Source organism: Malaclemys terrapin, chromosome 6 (genome assembly GCF_027887155.1).
Source record: "Malaclemys terrapin pileata isolate rMalTer1 chromosome 6, rMalTer1.hap1, whole genome shotgun sequence".
NCBI classification, from domain to species: Eukaryota; Metazoa; Chordata; order Testudines; family Emydidae; genus Malaclemys; species Malaclemys terrapin.
In genome coordinates this window covers 88,401,847-88,418,608 of record NC_071510.1, presented here as the reverse complement: position 1 = coordinate 88,418,608, position 16,762 = coordinate 88,401,847, and the positions used below count along the sequence as shown (strand labels likewise).

At 46.4% G+C, this 16,762-nt stretch overlaps 1 protein-coding gene across 1 annotated transcript in view; it reads right to left on the bottom strand.

The window, feature by feature from the left end:
• Nucleotides 1–16,762, bottom strand: part of LOC128838806 (uncharacterized) — a 30,248-nt gene that overhangs the window by 451 nt on the left and 13,035 nt on the right. Inside the window, exons 2-3 of the mRNA XM_054031230.1 lie at nucleotides 4,815–6,313; nucleotides 3,498–4,011 (exon numbers count right to left, since the gene is read on the bottom strand). Coding sequence (XP_053887205.1) covers nucleotides 3,498–4,011; nucleotides 4,815–4,902 — 602 coding nt within the window. The 5' untranslated portion in view covers nucleotides 4,903–6,313. The remainder of the gene's footprint in view (nucleotides 1–3,497; nucleotides 4,012–4,814; nucleotides 6,314–16,762) is intronic.

The window sequence follows — 16,762 nt, the reverse complement described above, 5'->3', positions numbered from 1 at the left end:
TGGCTAACGCCAGTTACTAATCCCCCCACCCACCCCGGAAAAGCAGTGTGGTGTAAACAGGTGCTGGCTGCGCACCCAGGCAACACATGCCGCTCCAATAACAGGGTGAGTCACGGCCAGTCAGCGGGCGGGAGTCAGCACCAGGGTAATACCCTTGTCCCAGTACAGAAGCCTCAGTGGGGCAAAAGCCGCCCTTGTCTAGTGTGACCCAAGGACCTCTTGGTGCCACCTGGCAGGGGGCCTGGGTTACAGAGGTCCCCTTGGTCTGGCATCTACTAGTCCACCAAAGAATGTTATGTGAGGTCTCCCATGAAAGCCTGTCCGCTGATCATAATCATTGTGAGATATATGTACGGGTAATACCTGAGAGGTTATGAAGATATAATACAAATTATATTCTCTTGGTCACTGGTCTCCAAAGTGGGGTGCGCAAGAGGATCCTCGGGGGTGTGTGGCAGGAGGAGCCCCTTTTCCTTTTTTTTTTTTTTTTTTTTTTTTGCGCCTTGTCAGTTCAGGCGGGAGTCCGAGCGGCTTTCTTTTTTTTTTTTTGCTTTGGCAAAAATGGTAGAGCCAGTGCGGCAGGGGGTGCATGCTCAAAAATTTTTTACTGATAGGGGTGCGTGATCAAAAAAGTTTGGAGACCACTGCTCTAGTTCTGTGCGTTAAGGCAAGTCACCGAAAGGTGATCTGCATAACCTCATGCAGCAGTGAAAAGATGCATGTCTCACTCTGGGTGGTCATGTGCAAATTAAGTATTGTAGGGTTCACAATCGACGCTCATTCACAATCTGAGCAAAATGCTAATCAATAGATTGCAGCGGTTGCAGGAAAAAATAAAAACAACAGGGATTATCCTGTTTAGGATTAAGACCTTAAGGATTCTGAGGGTATGTCTACACTATGAAATTAGGTCAAATTTATAGAAGTCGGTTGTTTAGAAATCGTTCTTATACAGTTGATTTTGAGTGTCCACGCATAAAATGCTCTAAGTGCATTAAGTCGGCGGATTGCGTCCACAGTACCGAGGCTAGCATCAACTTCCGGAGCATTGCACTATGGGTAGCTATCCCACAGTTTCCGCAGTCTCCGCCGCCCATTGGAATTCTGGGTTGAGATCCCAATGCCTGATGAGGCAAAAACAGTGTTGCGGGGGATTCTGAGTACATGTCGTCGCCCCTCCCCCACCCCCCATGACAGCAACGGCAGACAATCGTTTCGCGCCTTTTTTCCTGGGTTATCTGTGCAGACGACATATCATGGCAAGCATGGAGCCCGCTCAGCTCAGCTCACCGTCACCATATGTCATCTGGGTGCCAGCAAACGTGGTACTGCGTTGCTGCACAGCAGCAGCTAACTGCCTTTTGGCAGTAGACGGTGCAGTATGATTGGTAGCCGTCATCGTCTATCTGGGTGCTGGCAGACGTGGGACTGCATTGCTATACAGCAGCAGCTCCTTGCCTTTTGGCAGTAGATGGTGTATCACGACTGGTATCCATCGTTGTTGTACTCCTCAGTGAGTTTGGTCAGAGGCGCCTGGGCAGACATGTTTTGTCTCCTGGACACTCAGTCCTGCTGGCAGTCCTATTGCACCGTCTTGAGGATGATGGCTAGTAGTCGTAATGCAGCATCTTCTGCCAAGCACCCAGAAGATGCCGATGACTGTCAGTCATGCTGCACCGTCTGCTGCCAGCCTAAGATGTAAAAGATAAATGGACCAGATTTGTTCTATGTTCATTTGCTTCCCCCTCCCTCCGTGAAATCAATGGCCTGCTAAACCTAAGGTTTTGAGTTCAATCATTGGGGGGGCCATTCTGTGTGACAGTTGTTTGTGTTTCTCCCTGATGCACAGCTACCTTTGTTGATTTTAATTCCCTGTAAGCCATGTTGTCAGTCGCCCCTCCGTCAGACAATAGTTTCGTGGCTTTTTTGAGCCCAGACGCTATAGCACTGGGATCATGGAGCCCGCTCAGATCACCGCGGCAATTATGAGCACGCAGATTATTCTGGAGTATATACAGAGACAGAACCTGCCAAGGCAAAACCAGGCGAAGAGGCGACTGCAGCGCGGCGACGAGATTGATGAAGAAATTGACATGGACATATACCTCTCACAAAGTACGGGCCCCAGCAGTGTGCAAATCATGGTGTTAATGGGGCAGGTTCATGCTGTGGAATGCCGATTCTGGGCCTGGGAAACAAGCACAGACTGGTGGGACCACATCATGTTGTAGGTGTGGGATGATTCCCAGTGGCTGCGAAACTTTTGCATGCGTAAGGGCACTTTCATGGAACTTTGTGACTTGCTTTCCCCTGCCCTGAAGCACCAGAATACCAGGATGAGAGCAGCCCTCACAGTTGAGAAGCGAGTGGCGATAGCCCTGTGGAAGCTTGCAACGCCAAACAGCTACCGGTCAGTCGGGAATCAATTTAGAGGGGGCAAATATACTGTGGGGGCTGCTCTGATCCAAGTAGCCAACAAAATCAAAGAGCTGCTGATATCATGGGTAGTGACTCTGGGAAACGTGCAGGTCCTAGTGGATGGCTTTGCTGCAATGGGATTCTCTAACTGTGATGGGGCGATAGACGGAACTCATATCCCTATCTTGTCACCAGAGCACCAAGCCAGCGAGTACATAAACCGACAAGGGTACTTTTCAATGCTGCTGCAAACCCTGGTGGATCACAAAGGACGTTTCACTAACATCAACGTGGGATGGCCGGGAAAGGTACACGATGCTCACATCTTCAGGAACTCTGGTCTGTTTCAAAAGCTGGAGGAAGGGACTTTCTTCCCGGATCAGAAAATAACCGTTGGGGATGTTGAAATGCCTATAGTTATCCTTGGGAACCCAGCCTACCCCTTAATGCCATGGCTCATGAAGCCGTACACAGGCAACATGAACAGTAGTCAGGACCTGTTCAACTATAGGCTGAGCAAGTGCAGAATGGTGGTAGAATGTGCATTTGGACACTTAAAAGCGCGCTGGCACAGTTTACTGACTCGGATAGACCTCAGCGAAACCAATATCCCCATTGTTATTGCTGCTTGCTGTGCGCTCCACAATATCTGTGAGAGTAAGGGGGAGACATTTATGGCGGGGTGGGAGGTTGAGGCAAATTGCCTGGCCGCTGATTACACGCAGCAAGACACCAGGGCAGTTAGAAGAGTACAGCAGGGTGCGGTGCGCATCAGAGAAGCTTTGAAAACCAGTTTTGCGACTGTCCTGGCTACGGTGTGAAACTTCTGTTTGTTTCTCCTTGATGAAAGCTCTCCCTCCCCCCGGTTCCCTCTACTTCCCTGTAAGCTAACCACCCTCCCCTCCCCCCTTCGAGCACCACTTGCAGCGGCAATAAAGTCATTGTTACTTCACATTCATGCATTCATTAATTCATCACACAACGGGAGGGATAACTGCCAAGGTAGCCCGGGAGAGGTGGGAGAGGAGGGAAGCGCCGGGTGAGGTGTGGGAGGAGGGAAGGACAAGGACACACTGCACTTTAAAACTTTAACACTTATTGAAGGCCAGCCTTCTGATGCTTGGGCAATCCTCGGGGGTGGAGTGACTGGGTGGCCGGAGGCCCCACACTGCGTTCTTGGGTGTCTGGGTGAGGAGGCTGCAGAACTTGGGGAGGAGGGCTGTTGGTTACACAGGGGCTGTAGCAGCAGTCTCTGCTCCTGCTGCATTTCCTGCAGCTCAACCATACGCTGGAGCATATCAGTTTGATGCTCCAGCAGCCGGAGCATCGACTCTTGCCTTCTGTCAGTCAGTAATCTGACGCCACCTATCCTCTTCAGCCCGCCACTTGCTCTTTTCAGCCCGCGATTGCACCCACCACCTCTCCTCTCATTCATATTGTGCTTTTTTGCACTCTGACATTGTCTGCCTCCACGCATTCTGCTGTGCTTTGTCAGCGTGGGAGGACATCGGAGCTCTGAGAACATATCATCCCGATTCCACCGTTTTCTCCTTCTAATCTTCACTAGCCTCTGCGAAGGAGAAACATTTGCAGCTGGTGGAGGAAAAGGGAGAGGTGGTTAAAAAGACACATTTTAGAGAACAATGGGTACACTCTTATACGTTACATTTTGCTGTTCACATTACACAGCACATGTGCTTTTGTTACAAGGTCGCATTTTTTCTCTTATATTGAGGGCCTGACAGTTTGGTGTGAGAGATCATTCACGCAGTGCCAGGCAACAGAATTCGGCTTGCAGACAGCCATGGTAAGCCACAATCTTTTGGCTTTTTTAACCTTCATAACACACACAAACCCAACTAACCCCTCTCCCCCCACACCCAATTCTCTGGAATGATCACTTCACCCCTCCCCCCCACCGCATGGCTAACAGCGGGGAATATTTCTGTTCAGCCGAGCAGGAACGGGCACCTCTGAATGTCCCCTTAATAAAATCACCCCATTTCAACCAGGTGACCGTGAATGATATCACTCTCCTGAGGATAACAAAGAGAGATAAGGAATGGATGTTGTCTGCATGCCAGCAAACACCGGGACCATATGCTGCCATGCTTTGTTATGCAATGATTCCAGACTACCTGCTACTGGCCTGGCATGGTAAAGTGTCCTACCATGGTGGACGGGATAAGGCAGCTCTCCCCAGAAAGCTTTTGCAAAGGCTTTGGGAGTACATGAAGGAGAGCTTTCTGGAGATGTCTCTGGAGAATTTCCGCTCCATCCCCATACACGTTAACAGACTTTTCCAGTAGCTGTACTGGCCATGATTGCCAGGGCAAATTAATCGTTAAACACGCTTGCTTTTAAACCATGTATAATATTTACAAAGGTACACTCACCAGAGGTCCCTTGTGTGCCCTCAGGGTCTGGGAGCACGCCTTGGGTGAGTTCAGGGGTTACTGGTTCCAGGTCCAGGGTGATAAACATATCCTGGCTGTTGGGGAAACCGGTTTCTCCGCTTTCTGCTGTGAACTATCTTCATTGTCTTCATCATCATCCTTCCTCGTCCCCCAAACCCGCTTCCATGTTGCGTGATTCTCCATTGATGGAGTCAAAGCACAGGGTTGGGGTAGTGGTGACTGCACCCCCTAGCATGGCATGCAGCTCCGCGTAGAAGCGGCATGTCTGCGGCTCTGCCCCTGACCTTCCGTTTGCCTCTCTGGCTTTGTGGTAGGCTTGCCTTAGCTCCTTAATTTTCACGCGGCACTTCTGTGCATCTGTTATGGCCTCTGTCCTTCATGCCCTTTGAGACTTTTTCTAATGTTTTGGCATTTCGTTTACTGCAACAGAGTTCAGCTAGCACTGATTCATCTCCCCATATGGCGAGCAGATCCTGGTACCTCCCGTTCGGTCCATGCTGGAGCTCTTTTGCGATCCTGGGACTTTATCATGGTTACCTATGCTGATGAGCTCTGCGTGGTCACCTGTGCTCTCCACGCTGGGCAAACAGGAAATGAAATTCAAAAGTTCGTGGGGCTTTTCCTGTCTACCTGGTCAGTGCATCTGAGTTGAGAGTGCTGTCCAGAACGGTCACAATGAAGCACTGTGGGATAGCTCCCGGAGGCCAATAACGTCGAATTCCATCCACACTACCCCAAATCTGACCCGCAAAGGCCGATTTCAGCGCTAATCCCCTCGTCGGAGGTGAAGTAAAGAAATTGGTTTAAAGGGCCCTTTAAGTAGAAAAAAAGGGCTTCGTCGTGTGGACGTGTCCAGACTTAATTCGATTTAACACTGCTAAATTCAACCTAAACTCGTAGTGTAGACCAGGCCATAAACTATATCTGGGGTGCAGATAAACCCCGTTATTCCTTCAGTTTGTGAGTACAGGTTGCCAGCAGGATTGATCTTAGGAGAAAGGATGTCAGCCAAACTGATTGAAAACACTGGGGAAATGACTCGGGGTGAGCTATCTGATTGTAGATGGGGAATGCCTTGCGAGTAAGTTTAGGCTCTCTAGAAAGCATGTTATAATTTTATTTCATATGTAACCATTTGTTTCCAGTATTCTCATTTTTTAATAAACTTATTCTTGTTTTCACTATATAAACATTGTATGTTAAGTAAAGTGGGGATCCTGAGTTGAATCTTACAAACTGGTGTGTGTAGTATTCCTTTGGGAGTAGCAAATTTGATTGTTCTGTGAAGGTTCAAAGACCTGGGTATTCCAGAGGGATGCTCGGTGGACCTAGGGTTGATGTGTGCCTATTGCTAACTTGTACAAAGAGAGCAAAGTCTGCGGAGACCTAGAAGATATTGCTTGTGTTTCCAGAAGCTGGTGGTTTCATGGAGCTGATCCACAGCAGGCTCAGATAAGACTCACAGGTGCCTCACACCCCTGGAAAACATCACATTCAACAAAATCAGTGACCACTCTTGAAAATTTTGGCCTTGTTGACTTGTTCAAGAGCGTATTAGCAGTTCATACATCCCAGTCCCGTGCTTAGGCCGGGTCCACACTAACCCCCCATTTCAAACTAAGGTACGCAAATTCAGCTATTGCGTTATTAACGTAGCTGAATTCGAAGTACCTTAGTTCAAACTTACCGCGGGTCCAGACGGGGCAGGCAGGCTCCCCCGTCGATGCCGCGTACTCCTCTTGCCGAGCTGGAGTACTGGCGTCGATGGCGAGCACTTCCGGGATCGATTTATCGCATCTAGACAAGACGCGATAAATCGATCCCAGAAGATCGATTGCTTACCGCCAGACCCGGAGGTAAGTGTAGACCTACCCTAGGTCCATTAGGCAATGCTGCTTTGATTTGGTGCGCTGCTTTAGTATGGTGCTAGATTAAATGCATAATACACAATATAGTATAGCATTGCATTTGAGATTTTACATACACAAAAATCAGAAAATCCCAACCACAGTAGACATTAATTTAAAAAATTACATTAATTACCATGGCTTTTTATAAGAAAAAATTAGTTTGAGTGTATATTCAAATAGCTTTTGAATGTGTGAGATCACACTCAAGTAAACAGTGATTTATTTGAGTAATTGTATATTTGGACACTGGAATAAAATACATAGTGCAGTCATTTGAATGTAGTCACCTGGTTCCACAGTAAACCAACTAATCCTGGGGACAGTAATACTAGTGAGGAAAGGGCCTCTGTGACCCCTCTGTGGTCATATTCACTGAGCCACTTGAGCCATAAGGTGCTCCTGCTTCCACTCATAAAATGTTACTTTGTGTTTGTCTTGTGCTTGGTTTTTTTTTTTTTTTTTTGGTCTTAGTTATGCTTTAGGGTTGAGAAATGTGTCTTTATCTATGATTGTTAAGCACTGTATGTATTTATGGCACTATATCAATGATTTATTAATTCAGTAACAAATAGGTATTTTCCCCGATTGGCTAGCCTCTAATCTAATAGGCACCATCAACTACTTGTTGTAAGTATTTCACTCCTGTAAGTACTAATTCAAGGATAAATATAATGGAGGGGAACAGTGACATAAAACATAGTGCCTAGATATAAACTTAAAGGACTATATAATATTACACATATGTATGTTAAAAGAACATTATTAAGGTTGCAAACTCAAGCACACAAAATTTAGGAAATCCCAGAATGAAGGTTGCTTATGCAGCCTTAATTTAGCCCCTTTGTGTGTATGCATTATGATACAGTCTTTAATTATAAGATCAACTATTTTGTCAACCGGTCCCCTGCCTCATTAAGTGGACAGAATGGTCAGTGTTCACTTAATGAGCAGCTATTCAATATTTTGTTTTATCTTCACTATTAAATGTGTGGTCTTAGATCTTATTTATTGCAAACTATTCAAACTCTGCTTTGAAGACAGAATTGTAATTTCTTCATGAGCTTTTCTCTGGTGCTTTTCGCTATAGTATCTGAGTGCTTCACAAATATTAATTCATTTATTTTCCAAAATCCTCTGAGATGGGGGGGTCCCCATGTTACAGAGAGGGAACTGATGCACAAAGAGATTAAGGTCAAAAGTACCCACTAATTTTGGATGCCCAATATAAGACACCTAGGACATTATTTTTCAGGGTACATAGCATTATAAACAAGATCTTGAGATCCAATTTTGTGTTTAGTCTACTTTAGCATCACTTTTTGCTACTAATGGGGGCTGGAAGGGGGCCACATGGAGGCAGTGCACACGCTCCCCATGGCCTTCCATAATGGTCAGTTTTGGCTCAGTATATACACATATAACCTTCCTGAAATGCAAGCTGAGAAGCAACCCTGTTAATAATAACTTTCTGTTAATGGAAACATTCTTCCTAGAAATGATACCATCCAATTAACTATAACGTTAATTGGTCCAGATATTGGCAACCACCGGCGCCAACTTTTTTCTGCAACGGTGGGTGCTTGCGCTCTCAGCCCCGCCCCCACCCCAACTCCACCCCTACCCCAAATTCCCTGCCCTAACTCCACCCCTCCCTGCCCCTATTGGACCTCTCTCCAAATCCCCGTCCCAGCCCCACCTCCTCCCCCAAGTGCGCTGCGTTCCCCCTCCCTCCCAGGCTTGCCGCGCGAAACAGCTGTTTCGCAGTGCAAGCGCTGGAAGGGAAGGGAAAGAAGCAGGATGTGGCACGCTCAGGGGAGGAGACGGGGCGGAGGTGAGCTTGGGTGGGTCAGGGAGATGCCGGTAGGTGCAGAGCACCCACCAATTTTTCCCTGTGGGTGCTCCAGCCCTGGAGTACCCATGGAGTTGGCACCTATGTTGGCAACAGGCATGTTGGCTATTGACTTTTTTTTGTGGAAAGCCTGATCCATGGAGAGGTTTCTAGGGCTACAGCCAGGGATGAAAGCACCAGGACATGCTGAGCCATGGGCCCAGGGTTGGCTGTGGCAGGGCAGCAATGGGAAGAGGAGCTGCTGTTCAGGTGCCAGGGCTTTCCACATGGGGTGGAGGTGCTGTGGGACTGCACCATACCTCTCAAATAGTAACCAATATACTTATTAATCGTTAAAGAATCTGGCTACAGTGTTCATCGGCAGGTCCCACTGCTTCCTTGCTTGCCAGCAGCCCAGAAAACCTGCCTGTGGCCATGGCTTTCCACAGGGAGCAGGGGTGCTGGGACTGGGCTCCCAAGTTTGGCAAGTATATAATAATATACTTATTAATCATTAAAGAATCTGGCAGGGTGTATCCTGCCCTGGCACCAGGAGCCCAGGTTTGGCATATCCCAGCACCCCTGCTTCCTGTGGAATGCCATGGCCATAGGCAGGTTTTCTGGGCTGCTGGCAAGCAAGGAAGCAGTGGGACCTACCAAACTTGGGAGCCCAGTGCCAGGGAAGGACACAGCCCAGAGAGCTCAGGGAGAGGTACCCTGCAGCCCTAGTGCTTTTTGACTTGGCCTCAGCCCTGCAAACCTTCCTGCATCCAGTAGGGTGGCCACTCATACATTCTCGGAATATCAGACATCTATGTACTTTTGGGTACAGCGTGGGCCTGCCCCCACCAGCACAACCTTACCCCCCTGTTATGGGAAAAGGGGAAATCGGAGGGATATAAAAGACCCCTGCTAAAGGTAGTGTTCTGGTTCCCTGAGTTAGGGTCTATCACCTATGGATGCAGCAGCAATGACACTTTACTAGAATTAAAGGTGAGCCAATAGAGCAGGGGTGGGCAAACCTTTTGGGCCAAGGGCCACATCTGGGTGGGGAAATTGTATGGAGGGCAGGGGTTTGGGGTGCGGGAGGAACTGTAGGGTGTGGGAGGGGATGCGGTGTGCAGGAAGGGGCTCAGGGCAAGAGATTGGGGCAGAGGAGAGTTGCGAGGTGTATGGGGGGCTCTGAGCAGGGGGTTGGGATGTGCAGGGTGCAGCAGGGGGCTCAGGGCAGGAGGGGTGCAGGGTGTATGAGGGGGCTTAGAGCAGAAAGTTGGGGGGCTGAGTGCAGGAGGGCTTCGGGCTCCGGGCTGGCAGCGGTGTGCATCGGGGTCAGGGCAGGCTCCCTGCCTGCCCTGTCCCCGGCCCCACGCCACTCCAGGAAGCGCTGCGGCCCCTGGGGGAGAGGGGGCAGAGGGCTCCGTGTGTGCTGCCCTTGCTGCGCCTCCAGGTACCTCCCCTCAAGCTCCCATTGGCTGCGATTCCCTGTTCCCGGCCAATGGGAGCTGCGGGGGGCGGTGCCTGGAGGCAAGAGCACCGCCCGGAGCCGTGGTGCCGGCCGCTTCTGGAGATGGCGTGGGGCCCGTGGCGCCATGGGGGGCAGTCCTGCGGGCCAGATCCAAAGCCCTGAGGGGCCGGATCCAGCCTGCGGGCCGTAGTTTGTCTACCCCTCCAAAAGAGGGTTTATTAACATAACACTGGTAGATAAACAAGGATAAAGCAACAATAATAATTCGGTGGTTTGAGAAACAGTGGGCTTGAAGTCCAGGCCCCACTAATCCCCAGTACAGGCTATGGACTAACAACAAGATTAATACTTTACAGATGATATGACAATCAGAACAAAGAAGGCAGCCGCATCCGTCCAGTCTGCCACAGCTGCTGAGGAGGAGGATCCGGACCTTCAGCTGTGTGATGAATGAAAACAGGAGGAACTCGGATCAGCTGGAATGATCTTTCAGGTAAGTTGGCTCTCACGTAAGCGCTGGTGATGCTGGACTTGTCTCTCGAAGACCGCGCAAACACAGCTGACAAGAGCTGCCTCGGGCGGACAGCACTCAGTGACTGGCACGCGGGGTTTATATACCCAGCGGTATCTAGGCAGATTAGCCAGGTCACGTGCTCAGTCTTTTCCCAACACAATTGAAAAGAGCACCAAAACGTTTAACAAGAAGGAACTCCAATATGGTTCCCAAACAACAACATATACAGATTCAAAATGGTGATGACAGAAAAATTTTCAAAATGACAGCAAATAACCATAGAACCTTACACCCCCACTAGCATGACCTCATATACCTAATGTGAGTGAGGTCATGCCTCACGGGGGGCACCATCTACAAGAGAGTCCTACCCATCTGTGACCGGGGACTAAGTGGGGAGCCATCTGTGGTCACTCAATTAGGGTGAACTGCAAAAAATGGAGCAGACAATCCCCAAAAAGCTGGTGGATATTCTAATACTTAGATTTACCAAGCCAGTATAAAACAACTTCTTTATTACCTTACTGGTTATTCAGAAGTCCAAACAACAATAGTTCCCTTAAAGTGATCCAGTCTCATGCCTACATCCAGGTACCTAAGTTAAATATGGTGATTTCTGAAAATCTTGTTTCATCATATAAAGGAAAAGGTTCTACCAATCCTAAAGGATCAGACACATTACCGCCCAGGCTATTGAATGTTTCAGAGCTTACCAAAATACATGCTATAGCCAATTCTTATTAGCTAAATAGAGAGTATGGTTAAAAGATCAATATACATACAGACCTGAGTTCAGTTCTTAAAATTCAGATCCATAGCAGAGATGGTGAGCTTTGTAGTTGCAAAGAGTTCTTTTAGAAATAGTTCATAGGTTATAGTTCAGTGTCCAGATATCATATTCAGGGTGTACCAGCATAACTGGGACCTCAGTCTTGTGACTCAAACTTCCTTTGATGAAGCCTAAGCAGATCTGAGATGACAGAATCGGGACCCAAGGATCTTTTGTACAATTTCATGTCTTTTGACAAGTTGGAGTTCAAAAGGTAATTAGCATGACTTTGAAGGAGGTCCATCACCATTACTTAGCTATAGAATTAACATAAGGCCATTTACTTGTTCCTCCACCATTCACAGTACATTTCAAAGAGAGATGAATACCGAGATATCCCGTGTTTACAGTTCATTTAAATGCTAGGATGTTCTTTTGACCTCTGAATTATCAGAATACAGCATAGACAGGGACTGTTGATTACATCCTCGACCCTACTCGTACATATGTAAATACACAAAACCACAAACATTATCTCCCTACATGTCTTATGAGGGTTATTTATTTTGCATGTTTAACCCTTTCTAGCCATGCGTCACACCCCCATCGTGAGGCTGGTGTGGAAGGGCAAAATTAGAGCTCCTGGATATACCTTAAGGACCTTCCAGCATTGTTATAAGCTGTGTTTACATTAAATTCTTTGTAAGACCAAATTATTGATGCATGCTTTGGCCGAAGTTAAAAACTTAGTTAATACTTTGTGAAACACTTCAGTGATTCCAGGATTTGGTCTATGTGTTAACTTAATATAGCCATTAATGTTCTTCAAAGAGCACTTACTGTGGCATTCAGCCATGAAGGCTGGGAGGTGTACCATTTCCCCTTTTGCACAGCAGTTCAAGCTCGTAGTGGTTTTTCTGCTGTGGAAAGTTTTAGAAATGTGACTATGCATTAGCTGTGAAACCTTAACATTATTAGGCTTTTTAACACAAAGTGTGTTCTTGTTGAACCAAACAGCATAATCATAAGGATTTCTATTATGTTCCACTCTTAACATGTTCAAGGGCTTTTCCAAAAGACCATGCACATTGTACGTTTTTACAGTTTTTGGTATCAGCAACAAGTTAGTTACAATCATTAGCAATAACATTAACATCAGATTTATTACAGATAGCAGGTTTGCAGGGCTGCAACCCAGGAATGAAGTGCTGGATGTGTCGAGCATCAGCTACAGGCAGGTTTGCAATGCTGCATACGTGCTTATTTCCCTGGCCGCAGCCCTGCAAACCTGTCTTTTGCTTGTTGTCAGCTGCTGTTTAATGACAACTTTGGCTGTCGACTGAGGGGTTGCTAATAAGCAAATCTACTGTATGTTTGTGCTCGTGCTGTGTATTATGGACATTGGAAATAATTTCCACAATACTGAAGGGAATCTCAACCAAGATATGGATATTTTGACCACTTACTTCCACCAATGGAGACTAATTCTCAATGTAACCAAGACAGCAGCAATTTTCCATCTAAAGAATTGTCTTGCTACTCAGTCCATGTAGAAGGATGGTTACTGTCATTCAGGGCCATCCTTAGGCATACGTAGCATACGCGTCTGCATGGGGCACCTGAAAATTTGGGGCACCACTAGGTCTCAGTGTCCACCCTTCCGGCTCTTCCTATCTCTGTTCTGACCCTTCCTGCAGGCTTCTGCAGCTGGCTGCTGCAGCCTGGTGACTCTTACTCCAGAGGAGATCTAGTAACTTAAAAGTGAAAAAGCCTGCCAGCCCTATTAGCACAACGTTGAAACTGTTAAAGAGTCCTTCAACTTTATTCTGACAGAGTGGAACATCAGTAATAAAAGAGTCAAATACACGAAGGCCTTGGCTACACTGGCACTGTACAGCGCTGCAACTTGCTGCGCTCGGGGGTGTGAAAACGCCCCCCCCAGCGCAGTGAGTGCAGCGCCAGTGTAATCAGCACCTGCAGCACTGAACGCTCACTTGCAGCGCTGCAAGCTATTCCCCTCGGAGAGGTGGAGTACTTGCTGTACTGCGAGAGAGCTCTCGCAGCACTGGTGGCGCGACTACACTCGCTCTTCATAGTGCTGCCGTGGCAGCGCTGTGAATTCTGAAGTGTAGCTAAGGCCTAAGGAAATTCAGGAGTCCATCACTGCACCTGCCTCCTTGTCACATGATCATAGGTCCTGGTCAAGACTCAATAAGCTACTCCAGGGGTAGGCAACCTATGGCACTGCGTGCCAAAGGCGGCACGCGAGCTGATTTTCAGTGGCACTCACACTGCCCAGGTCCTGGCCACCAGTCTGGGAGGGCTCTGCATTTTAATTTAATTTTAAATGAAGCTTCTTAAACATTTTAAAAATCTTATTTACTTTACATACAACAATAGTTTAGTTCTATATTATAGACTTATAGAAAGAGACTTTCTACAAACATTAAAATGTATTACTGACACACGAAACCTTAAATTAGAGTGAATAAATGAAGACTCGGCACATTACTTCTGAAAGGTTGCCGACCCCTGATTACTCTCTGGCTTGTCCAGCAACACTGTGCACCAACTTGGCCTGGTTTCCTCCCCACGTTGTGGCTGTGGAGCTGTGCTGCTAATAGCAATTCATATGGTGGAGGGCGATTTGCAATGCCTAGCAGTCCTTGATACAGAGGCTTACCTTTGGTTATGGAACCTGGACATTGAACTCTGATGTCTGTATACTAGAGGAGGAGGAGCATTATATAGCACTTTGTATGTTTGTAGTACAGCTCTCTTTGACTTCAGTTGCAGCTGAGAGCACTCAGCACTGCTGCAAATCAGATCCCAGGGTCTCAAGTCAGGATCCCAGAAAATAAGGAACAAAAATTAGTGACCACCCGTGAAAAGTTTGTTTTAAGTAATTTGTTTAGCATCACACAGGGACTCTGGCAGAGGCAAGGGTAGAATCATTTAACCTCCTTAACCAAGAGACCATCCCCTGCCTCATTTACTATACACCTTCTAACTTCTGCAACAAATGAAGCAAGGGATCTTACTGCTAAGAGTCTTCTTTACTACACAATCTTGATTTATGCCCAGAACAGCTCCATCCTTTGCACTAAATAAGGTGGGGGTCCTGTGGAAAAATAATTTGTGTTCATGTAATTAAAGACTGTATCATAATGCATATCCAAGGAGGGTCAATGAAGGTTGCATGGGCAGACACCTTCTGGCTCCCACAAGCAGGGCCGGCTCCAGGGTTTTGGCCGCCCCAAGCAGCCCAAAAAAAAAAAAAGCCGCGATCGCGATCTGCGGTGGCAATTCGGCGGGAGGTCCCAGGTGGAGTGAGGGACCATCCGCCGAATTGCGCCGAATACCTGGACGTGCCGCCCCTCTCCAGAGCGGCCGCCCCAAGCACCTGCTTGAGAAGCTGGTGCCTGGAGCCGGCCCTGCCCACAAGTAATATCTGTCCCTAGATCAGTCCTAAATCAGTCCATTTAAAGCTTGCTAACCGTTATAGAAAAACTCCATTCTAAGTAGGGTAATGTTAGCTGTTGTTCTATATTTCAGGTTTTAGTTTCTGATCAGCTGCTTCTGTTTAATTTAGTTATTTAACTTTTTCTCCGTAAATAAGAGTACTATAACAATTGGCGGGCTGACACAAAACTTCATCTGGTATAATATTTGTTAGGAGATATTATCATTTTATACCCTACACAGTTTAGTTCCTGGATCATCATTAAAATTAGTTTAATGGAAAGAGCACCTGATCTTGCTCCCATTGAAATCATTGACGTTTTTTCCTACTGACTTCAGTGGGAGCAGCATAAAGCTTCCATTATTCAGAATTCCATTCATTCAGTGACTCATGATAAAAATATCCTAGCAAGCCTAGACTCAGCCTTGTCTGCTGTTTATCAAGCAGTTAAGCAAGGTATTTGGAGAAAAAGGTTGAGGATTACTAAGTAAACACAAAGAATTAGTACCCTAATCCACTCTTTATTTGTGGAAAATCCATCATGACAATAAGCATAGAACTGGTAATTCAGGCACAATTACAATGAACGAAAGTGACAGAGAAAGAATGAATGGGTGACTTATTAAATGTAGGTTCTTTATTACAGACCAGTGGTTTCCAACCTTTTTGCATTACTGAGGCATATAGGATAAAATCCTTAGTGTGTATGGAAGAGCCACACTGCAGTGTACAAAGTCATTGTGGGGAGCTTTATGTGTGTATTTGTCATTTGCACTACAACACTATTTTTATATATATTTTTAAACGCATATTTTAAAAAGAAGAAAAGATAGGTGACAAGTGAAAACAAACATAGAATTAAGCAGTGGAAAGATGAGCACTATCTCCTACCCCTCTCTTTTCTGTTACTGAGTCCTGTGTTATGTCATCATTCAAGAACATTTGTGAGATGAAAATTTTAAAATCTTGGGCTTTAGAAAAAAGAAGAGATGATGAAATTCCCAGAGCTGAATTTGGTCAGGCGTCTCAAATGGAGGATCCATATAATTCAGAGAAAGTCATTTTAACAAATAGCACTCAATCTCATATTTTAATAATGTTTATAGAGTCATTACTGTTTCCCAGCAATACTGAAAAGCGACAACAAAAGAAAGGCTCATGCACATTCAACTAAGCACAAAGTGTACTTTATACGCTGAAAGAGAACTTTTGTCCCATTTGATAGGAGAAATGGAGGAGAAACAGACATTTGCCGTGCCATAGAAAGCCATATTCTAGTCCCCAAAAGCCATCAATTAGGAAGATAATTGTTAGCTTGTGGATCTTTTGAAAATTCCTACTTTGGAAAGCTATGGTAAGTACAGGGATGAGCAACATTCCTACTTGGTTCATTATTGAATAATTAGTCTGTTGTCTCTCATTTTCACTGGTTGAGTTTGATACCTTTAATAGATTTAAAAATTATTTAATTTATTAAAGTTAATGTTTAAAATCAAATTTACACAAGTTAAGATGGAAGGTACTGTACAGCTGGGGTCAGGCTTGGGTTATGAGGGATTACAAGTGTTGGTTTCAAGGTTCATGAGATATATACATACTACAAAACCAGCATAGACCCAGATTGGGGTGCGGGAGTTTTTAAAACATCAGTGGATAAGTGATCTCGGGTATGCCACCCATAGAATGTATTTAGAGTCCAAGTCAGTATTGGTGTAGCGAATAGATACATGGGTGTGTAGAGATGCATAGCTCCCGAATCGCCAGTCCACAGGCGCGGCAAACTGCTCCCATGGCTACGAGGCAGGAGTGACCTTCAATCCAGCGTTTGTGTTTGGGAAACTTATTTGGCTGATTTGATTGTACCCTCGCAGCTGGTGTTCACGCGCTCAAGAGATGGGTTCGTTATCTTATGTGCATGTATACTGCCTGGCTCTTCTATGCGCAAGAATGTAACCACTAAGAAGAGTTGTAAACAAAG